This window comes from Bison bison, unplaced genomic scaffold, assembly GCF_000754665.1.
Source record: "Bison bison bison isolate TAMUID 2011002044 unplaced genomic scaffold, Bison_UMD1.0 scf7180017864329, whole genome shotgun sequence".
NCBI lineage: Eukaryota > Metazoa > Chordata > Mammalia > Artiodactyla > Bovidae > Bison > Bison bison.
Window position 1 is genome coordinate 1864447 of NW_011494901.1, and position 12966 is coordinate 1877412.

Consider the following 12966-nt stretch of genomic DNA (forward strand, 5'->3'; position numbering starts at 1 on the left):
CCTCCCCTCCCTCCCCTCCCCGTCTCGCCGCTTATAGCCGGGCGCTGGGCTGCTGGGCGCTGACTGCTCGGGCAGCCGGAGAGGAGGCGGCGCGGCTGAGGCGCTGCAGAGACCGAGTGGAGACGCCAGGCGGCCGCCGGCGCGCACGGCTCTTTTCAGCTCCCACCCCCGAGCGATCAGCCCCCCTCCCTCCCCTGCGCCTGCGGCCGCTGGCTCGCTCTTCCCTCCCGAGCGCCCTCCGGGAGCTGCTCCGCGGGTGGCAGGCCCAGAGTCCTTGACCTGGGAATCTTGAGACCGCGGCGATCAGCCCGCGGTAACCAGCCAGCGAGCCGGAGCCCCATGCGCGCTCCTTTCGCCAGGGCAGTCGCTGTTGCTCCCTGGGGCTGAGACGTCTGCTCCGTCGCCTCCCCGCCGGGTTACCGAGGCCAGACCCAACTAACTGGTTGTGCACTGTGGCCGGCCGCCACTGCTGTAAGTCTCCGCCACCGCCGCGGACCTGTTGCGGGCGCCGCGGGTTTCAGGGGCTGCCTAGTGTGCGTGTGTTTGTGTGTGTGTGTGCGCGCGGGCGCGCACCGCGGAGCCGGGAGCTCCGACTTAGGTGGCGGTGGGGAACTGTTCTCGGGCGGAGACCCCGGCCCGCGGCTGCGCTCCTAGGACAAGCGCTTGGAGCCGGGCACTGCCCGAGGGGCCTCCTCTCCGCCGCCCGGACGAGCCGCTGGGGAGAGAGGAGCTCAGCCAGGATGCGATCGACAGCCCCCCGCCGCCCCATTCCCCTCCGTGGGAAGAGCCGTGCCGAGCGCGCGGGATTGTTTGTGCCCCTTGCACCCTACGCGGCACTCGGGTCACGCACAGACACCCCTAGTGAGGGCGTGTTCACTGCGGCCAGATGTCTGTGGGGAATGAATGAAAACTGCTTTCTAAAAAATTAGGTTTTTGTCATTCAAGTTGTTTAGCTTTAACAGGCTTAGTTTCGAAGGATAGGAATTGGTAGGCGGGGTGGAGATGAACCACTGAACTTGGCATGTATCTTGTGTCGCCCTCACAGGCATGGCCGTGTGTTAAAGAGCGTTACAAGTGCTATAGAGGACTCTATAGTAAAATGCTTTTCTTGTTAACAGTCTCTTTATAGTGTTGTTCCTTTGTTATCAATAATGTAAATTGCCTGAGAAAATCTGCCTAGTTTCTCCTTTGATGGCCTGGAGATCAGGTTCAAAACTTAAAGAAATGTGACGCGCTGCTAAGTATTGGAGGCTGAGATCCTGGTTAAAGAGCATTAAGTGAACTGAAGTTACTGTAGCCAGAATTCCTTTTGATGTTCACTGGTAATAGCAGCCCTTTTCCCCTTCTTCTTTGTAGAGGCAGGTTAAGTATATGTGTGCGTTTTTTGGCCACTTACTTGGCATGCAAATATTATTTCTCTGGGGGCTTAAAAAATGCCAGAAGGATGATTCATTCTGTGTTGAAGGTGTGTTTAGAGGCTGTACACATGGTTTCTGCTGATGTTTTCATGTTTGCATATTTTTAAACCAAAAGGCAAGTTGTCTCCCTTGGGTCTTCAAGTGTACCTTTTAATCAAATATTCCTGCAAGATTGTTGGATTTTGACTGTGACACACTTCTCCATTTGGGTGGCGTCCAAGATGACAGACTAGGCTCTTCTGCTGGCTTTTGAACCTACTTGGGAAATCCAGGAGCATAAACACAGGCTGTAAAGAGATGCAGATCCTATATCCCACAGTCTTCTAAACTGTTATGTTAAGTGTAAGCCTGGCTATGAGTGTTGTTTTACACTGCTCAGGGAAATGCCTTCTGGGCCTGGTGGGTGTGATTCCAGCTCAATCTGCAGGCACTCTGGTGCTTCTGTACCTTGTGCAAGAGCCTCATTCTTCTGTCAGCTGCATTCACTCTCAGCCAGAAAGAAGGCAGCTTTTTTTTTTTTTTTAATTGAAATACAGTTGATTTACAATGTTGTTAGTTTCAGGTATACAGCAAAGTGTTCAGAATACACACACGTTTATGAATTCTTTTCCATTATAGGCTATTGCAGGACATTGAGTATATATGCTATACAGTAGGTCCTTGTTGGCTGTCTATAGTAGTGTGTGTATTTTAATCCTAAACTCCTAATTTATTCCTCCTTTCCCCTTGGTAACTCTAAGTTTGTTTTCTATGTGTCTATTTCTGTTTTGTAAATAAGTTCATTTCTATCTTTTTTAAGAAAGGTTTTCCATTAAGCAATATCATATGACATTTGTCTTTATCTGACTTTTATGATAATCTCTAGGTCCATCCAAGGAAGGCAGCTTTTGAGATTGCTTTGGAAGCATTAGTTAAAAAAGTTAAAAAGCATAGCTACTCATTTGGAATTCTTGCAAGTTTCTATATAAGACATAAGAGTATTTATACCATTTTTTGAGGTTTAGGCTAAAACTCTTCTTCAAAGTACTTAAGGTTGAATGTGCTCACGCACATGATGACTACAGCAGTTGAACAGCAGGGATGCTAATTCAGGTTTGAACATTGGAGAACCTGGTGCATTTACATAGGGTCCTGTCGGTTGCTCTTTGGAGCATTGGGCCTTGGGTAACCTGGACTAGACCTTAGAGGCTTAGCTTGAGGTGGGGGTGATGCTGGCCTCTTCACCATTTGTCACAGCTCAGGTCACTGTGGAGATTGATGGGTGCTTCCTAAAGTCTTAACACCAGAGCCCTAGGACTCTTGTTTATTTTCTTCTCCAGTAAATCATGTTTACTCATGATGAAAAGTTACATGCCTAAAATAAAAGAAAACAAGTTGCAACTCCTAATAGTATAGACCGGGTGTGTCAAAGGCACCTGCCTCTGTTGTTCTCTGTGCCTGCCTTGCCTCCGCTGGTCAGGTTGAAGGAAACAAGGCTGGTAAGGACTGGCTGTTCCTACTTTGGAACAGATACTGTATCGATGCAGTTCACCGTCCTGGAATAAACAGCTTCCCTACAAATCCTCTGACAGGCGGGTTCTTGAAGCCTTTATTCCTTTGACTTAACAGAAGGGTAGGGTTAAAAAAGAAGAAGATAATTCAATTTTTGAAGATAGGTGATAGGCATGTCCTGTAACTTTAGCCTACACTTTGATTACTGAGGAAAGCCAAAGAGTCGATTCGGTTCTGCTATAATTCCCATTTAGATACTGAGGAAAGCACTGTAGTCCGCAAATAAATTCTAGAGTGACCCTAAGTTAACAATGGCTGGCAACACACATATACACACACGTGTGTATGTGTGTTTTGATTTAGATAAAGTAACATTTGCATTCTGATCTCCCTATACGCAGGTGCCAGCATTTGGAGGCACCCAGGGATGGTCCTGGTGATTGATCCCTGTGTAATCGAGAGAGAGCAGTGGATACACCCTTTGTTCTTGCAGCTAGTTTTCTAAGAATTGATTTAAAGCAGGGAGAACAGAACAACAGAACTCCTGAGTTTGCTACTCAAACTAGTCTTTCTTTTCTGGGCACAAATCCCCATTTTGGAAGCTGGCCAGAGCAGAAAAGGTGGGTGGTAAGTGAGGCCAGAGTCTATTCGGTGTTTCCAGGATAGCTTGCTGATCAGTATATGGTCATGTTTATATTGGGGCTCTTTTAGGACTGAAGTGGTAGAGGTGTCTGGTTAGAAATGATTTGTAATGTTAAGTAAATGTTTGGTCACTTCAGAAGTTGGCTTACACCTGTGGTTTTAGTGTTACATTTCCCATTTACTGTACCTACACTTTGGTAAAGACAGTGGATATTACCAAAGGAATTCTTAATGGAATTAATTAGTAGGTATTTGTCTTACACATGGCTTTATGTTGGGCATTAAAACTTGTGCCTATCGTGGCGTTATGAGAGCTGGAGGCCTGGCATTGCAAGTGACCAACCCTGAATCAGCTGGACCAGGGCAGGGACCTGTGAGAATGAGACCTTGATCCTCTTGGCTTTTGCTGACTTACATTCTCAGGAACTTCAACATCCTGAAAGTTGGCAATCAGGTTTTCCAAGATGAACCTGCTCTTGAGCAGTGACTTTTTTTTTTTCTAAACAATGTATAGTTCACATAGCTCAACAGTAGTGTGAGTGCCTTTCCTTATAGGTAACTGTCTCTGGCTTTGGATAGGCCTGGCCATCCATTATTCAGAATGTAGGCAGCGGGGCCCACAGCGAAGTATTCTGTTCCCTGGTGTCTTTTGTCTTCTGGTTTCGATTGTGGCTTTGGCTCGGCTGTTCCGAACACTGGGAGCATCACTGTTCAGTAGTTGTGTATGGTTTTTTCCAGGAGTGGAAACAATGTCTGTCAGTGTGCACGAGAACCGCAAGTCCAGGGCCAGCAGTGGCTCCATTAACATCTACCTGTTCCACAAGTCCTCCTACGCGGACAGTGTCCTCACTCACCTGAACCTGTTACGCCAGCAGCGCCTCTTCACTGATGTTCTTCTCCACGCGGGCAACAGGACCTTCCCTTGTCACCGGGCAGTGCTGGCTGCGTGCAGCCGCTACTTCGAAGCCATGTTCAGCGGGGGCCTGAAAGAGAGCCAGGACAGTGAAGTCAACTTCGACAATTCCATCCACCCAGAAGTGTTGGAGCTGCTCCTCGACTATGCCTACTCCTCCCGGGTCATCATCAATGAAGAGAATGCAGAATCACTCCTGGAAGCTGGCGACATGCTGGAGTTTCAAGACATCCGGGATGCGTGTGCTGAGTTCCTGGAAAAGAACCTGCACCCCACCAACTGCTTGGGCATGCTGCTGCTGTCCGATGCGCACCAGTGCACCAAGCTGTACGAGCTCTCCTGGCGGATGTGTCTCAGCAACTTCCAGACCATCAGGAAGAACGAAGATTTCCTCCAGCTGCCCCAGGACATGGTAGTGCAGCTCTTGTCCAGTGAAGAGCTGGAGACCGAAGACGAAAGACTTGTGTATGAGTCTGCAATTAACTGGATCAGCTACGACCTAAAGAAGCGCTACTGCTACCTCCCAGAGCTGTTGCAGACGGTGCGGCTGGCGCTGCTGCCGGCCATCTATCTCATGGAGAACGTGGCCATGGAAGAACTCATCACCAAGCAGAGGAAGAGCAAGGAGATCGTGGAAGAGGCCATCAGGTGCAAACTGAAAATCCTGCAGAACGACGGTGTGGTGACCAGCCTCTGTGCCCGGCCCCGGAAAACTGGCCATGCCCTCTTCCTCTTGGGAGGACAGACTTTCATGTGTGACAAACTCTATCTGGTCGACCAGAAGGCCAAAGAGATCATTCCCAAGGCTGACATCCCAAGCCCGAGAAAAGAATTCAGTGCGTGTGCAATTGGCTGCAAAGTATACATTACTGGGGGGCGAGGGTCTGAGAACGGGGTCTCGAAAGACGTCTGGGTATATGATACCCTGCATGAGGAGTGGTCCAAGGCGGCCCCCATGCTGGTGGCCAGGTTTGGCCACGGCTCTGCTGAGCTCAAGCACTGCCTGTATGTGGTTGGGGGGCACACTGCCGCCACTGGCTGCCTCCCAGCCTCCCCCTCAGTCTCTCTGAAGCAAGTGGAACATTACGACCCCACAACCAACAAATGGACCATGGTGGCTCCCCTCCGAGAAGGGGTCAGCAACGCCGCAGTGGTGAGCGCCAAGCTCAAGCTGTTTGCTTTTGGAGGTACCAGCGTCAGTCATGACAAGCTCCCCAAAGTTCAGTGTTACGATCAGTGTGAAAACAGGTGGACGGTCCCAGCCACCTGTCCCCAGCCCTGGCGTTACACGGCGGCAGCTGTGCTGGGCAACCAGATTTTTATTATGGGGGGAGATACCGAGTTCTCCGCCTGCTCTGCATATAAATTCAACAGCGAGACGTACCAGTGGACCAAGGTGGGAGACGTGACGGCAAAGCGCATGAGCTGCCATGCCGTGGCCTCCGGAAACAAACTGTACGTGGTTGGAGGTTACTTTGGCATTCAGCGATGCAAAACTCTGGACTGCTACGACCCAACATTGGATGCGTGGAACAGCATCACCACAGTCCCGTACTCACTGATCCCTACTGCGTTTGTCAGCACCTGGAAACATCTGCCTTCTTAAATGCCTTGCATCCTGGAGAGAGTGAGCGTGAGGTAAGTCAGCTTAGCTGTAAGTATCTGTATAGTTGAGTGAGCTGTGTAAGCTCGTATGTGGGATAAGACAGGCTCCATATAGCCCATCCTATAGAAGTACCACACAAACTATACCAATAAAAGCACTTGCACCCCAAAGCTTAAACACGTGTGTTGATCACAGCTGCAGTCCCCCCCCAGATCATCAGCCAGTGGTTCTCAGCCTCTACTGAGCCTCGGAATCTGCCAAAGAGCTTTCCAAAATCTGCACACCCCAGAGGCTGGGTTTGTTGGGTCTGAATGGGTCCCAGGCATTAGCATTTTTAGAAAGTTCTTCAGTGGTTCTAATTATGATCTGGTTGGGAACCCTGACCTATGTTAATAATGCCAGCTGATGTCTTCTGAGCCTTCCCCATTTGCTGGCTGTTGGGCAGTGTGTTTCACATGGATCTTTTCATTTGGTCCCCACAACAACCCTGTGGGATATTATTACAGGAGCACTTTATAGATGAGAACACCTGATGTATATAGGGGTTAAGTAAGTTGCCTGAGGTCATAGGGTTTAGCAGGCAGAAAGGTTGGTCAAGACCTCAACCCAGGCAGTCTGGCTGCAAAGTGTAAGCACTTCAGCTCATGCCAAATGGGCACTTAGTACACTTCACATTGGTATCACCCCAGGAGATAATTGTTGACATTTAGATTGAGCTTCCTCAAACCCTTTTTGAAATGAAGTAGGGTTTCAAAAATCGAATGCTGAAAATTATTCCCAGTGTATTCTGTGCAAAATTATTTATTAGCTTATTTAAAATGTCCCCCCGTCCCCCCATCCCCAAACTGCCGCCTTTAGGGCATTCACTAACTTTTGTGAAATCTGGGTTTGTCCTTGGAAAAAGTTGCACCTGCGTTGCATGAGCTTGTCTGATGCGTGGACACAGAGCCATCCAAACCGCCCTCCCTGCAGCTTTTCAGAGTTAATCATTCAGGCTGACCCCATTGTCAGGGTGAACAAAAGTTGTGTTTCTGTGTCATATATCTGAGTACATAATGGTTGTCTTGTGTACTTAAGAGTGTATCATACTCTTGGTTCAAATAATTAATAGGCCTTCACAGTTCAGGGTTCAGGGAGCTAATGGCTGCCTTGCTTCCTTGTAAAGCACTCTCAGGATTGGCCCCGAAGTCACTTAAGCATGTGTAAGCGTAGCACAGAGCACATGGAATGGGTTGATTTGTTTTGGTGACTAGAGGGCTCGTTACTAATAATAAGAGGATGAAGTTTAAGAATCTGCTTGGGAGGAGCTGCTTGGGAAAATGGACTCATTACTTGGAAAGGTTGGTTCTGTTTAGTATGCTTCACACCTTTCAAGGCGACCGTCCAGCAAAGAGGGGGTTTGGACTCTTGATTTGTCTTCTCTTCACTCATCTCTTACAGCTCCTTTAGAAACACCAGTAAAATTGACCTCCCTTTCATATGTAATCTTTCTATTTCTTTCATTTCTTCTTCATCTCCTCCCGCCTGTTACAGTTGGTACAGTTCTTCGTAACGTAATGCTTACCTGTACTGAGACACCGTCATGGGTGCAGGAACTGTCGGGACCGTCCTCTGGGGAGCGAATGGGGTAGCTGTTCCAAACCAAACTGGTTTTTGCAGCCTTGCTGGCATCTCAGTAATCCTGAATAAACAAATGCTCTGAAAGGGGTTATTTCATTTGTGATATAAATGCATTACTCAACTCTAAAGGAAGTTTAAAGAACCTTCTAGGCAGAAGCATCAATTAACAGCCTGCTAAATTGGGTGTTAGTCCAGAATTGACTATATTTGCATAGGAGAGCCTTAAAAATTGCCAGTGACAGTGGCCATACTTCCAAGTGGTGATTGGCTTGGCATCCTTGGAACAAGGTAAGGAACCGGAAGCAGAAAGAGAGCGACCACGTCTGTCTGGTTCTAGACTTCAGCTGTGGAGTCTGGACCTCTCTGCACTTCACACTTCCCCTTTGTTAAATGAGTAATTTGAATTGTGCTTTCCTTGAGATCTGTCCCAGTTTAGACTTGGATGAATTGATAAATGAGAAAAAAGCAAAGAAAGGGGTGAAAATACCTAGCCCATGTCTGTAATATATTAAGTGTTCAATACTCTTATTAGTTTTCTTTCCTCCCTTCAATTTAGACCTTACCTTGAAGTGGAATTAGCTTTATGTGTTGTGGGAAAATGAGGTTTCTATGACTGTTACCTGCTTGTTATCTCTATACTTCATTTTTGGTACCTTCTTTCTCAGCCCAGAGTGAGTATGTTAGCAAACACTTGAATTCACCCTCTCCTGGGGCTTTGAACCTATTTAATCACACATGTCCGGCCCCTGGGAAATGGAGCAAAAAAAGTGTTGGGTTATATTCGAAACATATCCTCTCCACTCTTGGTGCTATTAGCCAGAGAGTCAAGCACAGGACAAGCAAATTTGAGGGGGCTGGATTTGCCTTTTTAAAGGATGGCGTGGGCCTGATCAAAGCCACTCTTGCAGTTTCCGACGGGGAGAATGTTGGTTTAAATTTTTAAAGTTTACGGCACACAAGATAGTGTTAAAACACTTAAGCCGGATGGAGTGACTTAAAAGAAGTACTGTGTAGGTATCAGTCGTGAGCTGCAAGTGCTTCCGGGACCTGGCTTTTCCTTCCAAATGTAGGTGCTACCTGAATTAATACAGTGTTAACACAAAGTTTCCCTCTGCCTGAAAGCTTATCCACCAAGGTGATTTTAACTCTCTGTTGCTGCTCTGTCAGCGCTGGGAGGGACAGAAAGGAAATGCCTTTGATTTCACTCCGTGTTCATGGTGCTCTGTGGCCCCAGCTTGACAACACTTGGATTTTGGTTCACTTTGTCCCCTGCTCCCCTTTGTAGAGGTGCTTTTGTTTGGGGTTTTTTTTGTTTGTTTGTTTCTTTTTTTTTTTTGGTTTTTCTGTTTGAGTGTGCAACATCTTGAACTTTCATATTGTTACAAGATACATTCTTTTGGCCTCATGTTGATGTATAGGTTCCAAGGAGGTGGGGGTGGGGGATGACACGGTAGTCTAAGGAATGTCTTGAAAGCTTGAATCACTGTTTTGAAATGGAAGAAACAGCTAATGGAATGAATCAGACTTCTGAACACCCGAGAGCAAGAAGGACTCCGTGAGTGATGAGCAGCCGCTCCTGAATTCCTTTGTCTGTACTTGGAATTTCAGCATTGGGGCTGCAGATTCCTATGCTAGGGCTGGAAATGTGCTCCAAGAACAGGGGGAGCTTTTCAAAGACAAAAGCCCTCTGCGAACTCTTCTTATGTAAAATTAGACTTAACCAAGTGTGAAGGATTGCTGGTGTGAGAAACCACCAGTTCTCATGAAACCTGCAAGCTTGTGCTTACAGCACCTTGAATTTATCATCGACGGTCGGTCAGTCCTGTAGGTGATAAAGCTGAATGCTGCATGCCACAGCCCGAGTCTCCTATGTGTGGACTGATGAACTTGGAGAATAAACTCCAGCCTTGGCTGCTGAGGCCTGGTGTGCTGTCATGTGAAAAGAAGCGAGACTGATTTCTGCCATAATGAATAGCAGAGATGCATTTAAATAAGAGGATTAATATGTCTGCTTTCTATATGGTGAATAAATTTAATTTGGAATCCTTTATGGTAAATGGGCCAAAGAAGGTGGGGGTGAGTTGGCAAAGGAATCTCTTGTGACCCTCTGGTGATCACTTTACAGTGACGCTGTTTAACCATGGAGAGGAATTACGCATATCAGAAGCAGAAGATGTAATAGCACCTAGGTATATAGGTTTGATTTGCATGTATGTATGGTTAATCAAGAAGTGAGGATCTTTTCTGTTTTTGCTGGAGCATCTGCATGCACGAATGCACAAGTGTGCTCATTTAAGTCTGGCATTTTAAATATCTTTGCACATTGCCTACCAAATGTGTAATTAAGACCTTTAGAAGCAATATTGACCAGCTCTGTCCTGAGTTTAATTTTTTTTTTTTTAGATTTGAGACTAACAAAAAATCTTCCTTCTCTTCTATTTTAGCTGACTCCATCCCTCGATGAGACAAGATGCGATTTCTACTTTAGAGAGGCCAAATCGAATGAAAGACAAGAAAAAGGAAAAGAAGTTGCTACAAGACTCGCATCCAATCCACCACACCTTGTAAATGCTTCTAACTGGACATGAAGGAAGGGGGTGGGGGAGGGGGTGGGATTTTCAGTGCGAGTAGCACATGGTTTAAATATGAATGAACAAACCTGTGATCTAGTCCTTGTCTTGTAATTGTGGATTAATGTCAGCATTAATCAGCTTCTCAAAGGGAGAGAAAAGCCAGCCCTTTTTCCTTGCTGTACCATATTCAGCATTTGATTTTCCATGGGTTCCACCACTTATGTGTAAAATTTGAAATGGTTGTCACCTCTCTCTGAGGAGCAAGCTTGAAGCCTCCACACCAGCTGCTGTTGGAGATTTGAAAGCCCGACTGTGGGGCCAGGAGGGGAGCTGGCTGGGCTGGCTGCAGAAGTGAGGACCGCTGGACTCCACGCTAATCTCCCAGGGCTGTGCTCCCCAGAAACGCTTCTGAACAATGGGGACATTGTTGGTAGCTGTTTGCTAGATGTTCTTTTCTATTTATAAGTGACTTTAAACTTTCCCTTGGCTGGTAAGAAATGTGTTGTAGGTTTAGCTATTTATTGTTTGAATCCTGCATGCTGAAACAGTGCTTATAGTTGTCTTCACGTGTATGGACGCGTGTGAATGGTTGTACGTTTTGCACAATTTTGTGACCGTTGTGATGTGCTCTGCTGCACAAAAGTGAAAACTTTGGCGTTACAATTAGGGGTATAACTGGAGGGTGGGTTGGGCAGGGTTGGCGGGGGCAGATTTTGTAAATGTCAAGACAGGGAAAGATTACAAAATAGAAACTTAAAGTTACATCCTAGAGGTAGGGAAAGCATGAAGGTCATTTTTTTCTTAAACTTAAATCAGCTTTGGGGTGTCGTGGGCTCTGGTCATGCCAGTGGCTCCTGGGGCAAGGGAAGCCTTCTTTCTGTCCTTCCCATCCCTGTTCGATTTACTTGCTTCTGTCTCAGCTACTGAAGTTTGGAAAGGACCAAATCACTTGGCAGTTTTTTGGTTTTTTTTTTCCCCTTTGTGTGATATCCTGAAATCCTGGAAATTCTATGGTCTAGTTCTGTATATAGGGCACAGGTAAAGGCATTGTCCAAAGTTTATTTATTTATCTATTTATTACCCTCTGAGAATGCTTGGCCATAACCCCAGTTAACAGGAAAAAACAGAACTCTCACCGACAGAAATTAATTCACTCAATCAGATTTGCTTGACCAAAACTGGTCGTTCTCTATTCCTGCTGTAGCGTTTAGCAAGTGCTAAAAGTTCTCCAAGGTGATATTTAGAGGGGTACAGTGTAAACTTCAGTGCTCCCTCTTAGGTAAGTCTCTAAAAGAACTCTTTGGTGCACGAAAGTGACACGTATGGCCCCCCAAACACCAAAGAACAGTAAGCAGTGGCCCCTTCTGAGAGGCCTCCCTGGAGAGCTGGGAATGGGTTGTGAATACATTCTTTGCTAGTTCCAGTGCTTGTTTGCTAAACATGTGTCGTGATAGGTATTAGTGGTAGACTCATAGGTGCTTCCTCGCAAGTGTCCGGGGAAGCCCAGCATTTGCAACTCACACTGCTTCCATTGCTGTTTCTCGTAATATCGTATCTTAGAAAATAGGGTTTAAGACCAATAACCTTTGACATTTTGTGTTTGCATTGTCTAAAGACAGATAAATCCCTCACATTTCTCTCCACCTGAATTCATTAGACTAATTGTACATGTCCGTCCGTACCGTGAATAAGTGGGCTATACTTGGACCAAAATAAATGAGCCATTGAAATCAAAGGGAGGGTCTCAATACTTTGCAGCAGTCAGTCCCTCGCTCTTAGATGTGTTCTAAGCCATGCAAATGTCTGATTGTACCCTGGCGGTATATTGTCGCAGTTACAGCTCCGTAGTTTATGATGCAAATCTGGCAAGATGTGAGTGTCTCTACGTGGCTTTTGAGAGCAGGGTGAATTTTCTGCAGCTGTTTCAAAGTTGTGGTCTGTCCTTGAATCCTCTATTAATTGCAGTGTGTGAGCCAGAGGGAGCGGTGGTCAGGGTGGGCCCGCAGCCTGCAGGGAACTTTCTGGACTCCTGCTCTTTGAATTGACAGAGGCATTTGGGCTCACTACTTGACCATTCTCACCCTGTGAAATGTCGTACACTTTGAAGCAAATACAATTCACAGCACAGTGCACACAAAAACCTTGGCATAAGACAGAGAAGGTTCTTCTTATTCTGTGGGCTGGTTGCTGTGGAAACGGATAACAAAGGGCAGCCTTCCACTTCTGGTATAATTGTGTAGACCCCTTTTCTCTGGGCTTGACACCTGTCTGAATAAGAATGATTAGAGCTGAATAATATCCCTCTCTTGACTATTTTGAGTATGTGGTTCACATACAAAACTGTGTAAGTTGAAGAAGTAAAGTGTTCGTGTTCATATGTACTTGTTTGCTACTACATTTTTGAGGTTTTGTAAAACTGTTATTTTTTTTTTTCACAATGTGAAACTGAAGGTCAAATAAATTATTAGAGATTTTCTCTTCATTGTGTGTATGGCTAATTATTGAATATAATTTTAGGCATTGGAAAATTGTGCTTTTTCTAGTTGAATTCAAAAGAGGATCATTTCAAATTTTTCTGGGTGTCCTCTATTTCACCATTTAGTTATATCCATTTATTAGAGCAATTTTGCACATTAAGTAACTTAAAATGTTGGCCTTTTAGAATATTTAAGCAAACCCAAAATATACCTCAGTTGAGCTTAC

The 12966-nt window shown here is 46.1% G+C and overlaps 1 protein-coding gene across 1 annotated transcript; it reads left to right on the plus strand.

Moving 5' to 3' along the window:
- Positions 1 to 81: 81 nt before the first annotated feature.
- Positions 82 to 12745, plus strand: ENC1 (ectodermal-neural cortex 1 (with BTB domain)). Its single transcript, XM_010853537.1, has 3 exons — positions 82 to 471; positions 4290 to 6102; positions 10135 to 12745. The coding sequence occupies exon 2, from the start codon at positions 4301 to 4303 to the stop codon at positions 6068 to 6070; it is 1770 nt and encodes a 589-aa protein (XP_010851839.1). The 5' UTR covers positions 82 to 471; positions 4290 to 4300; the 3' UTR covers positions 6071 to 6102; positions 10135 to 12745.
- Positions 12746 to 12966: the final 221 nt, after the last annotated feature.

What these genes read in the sequence shown, in the direction of transcription:
- ENC1 (XM_010853537.1), top strand. Translation starts at nt 4,301, where the DNA reads ATGTCTGTCAGTGTGCACGAGAACCGCAAGTCCAGGGCCAGCAGTGGC.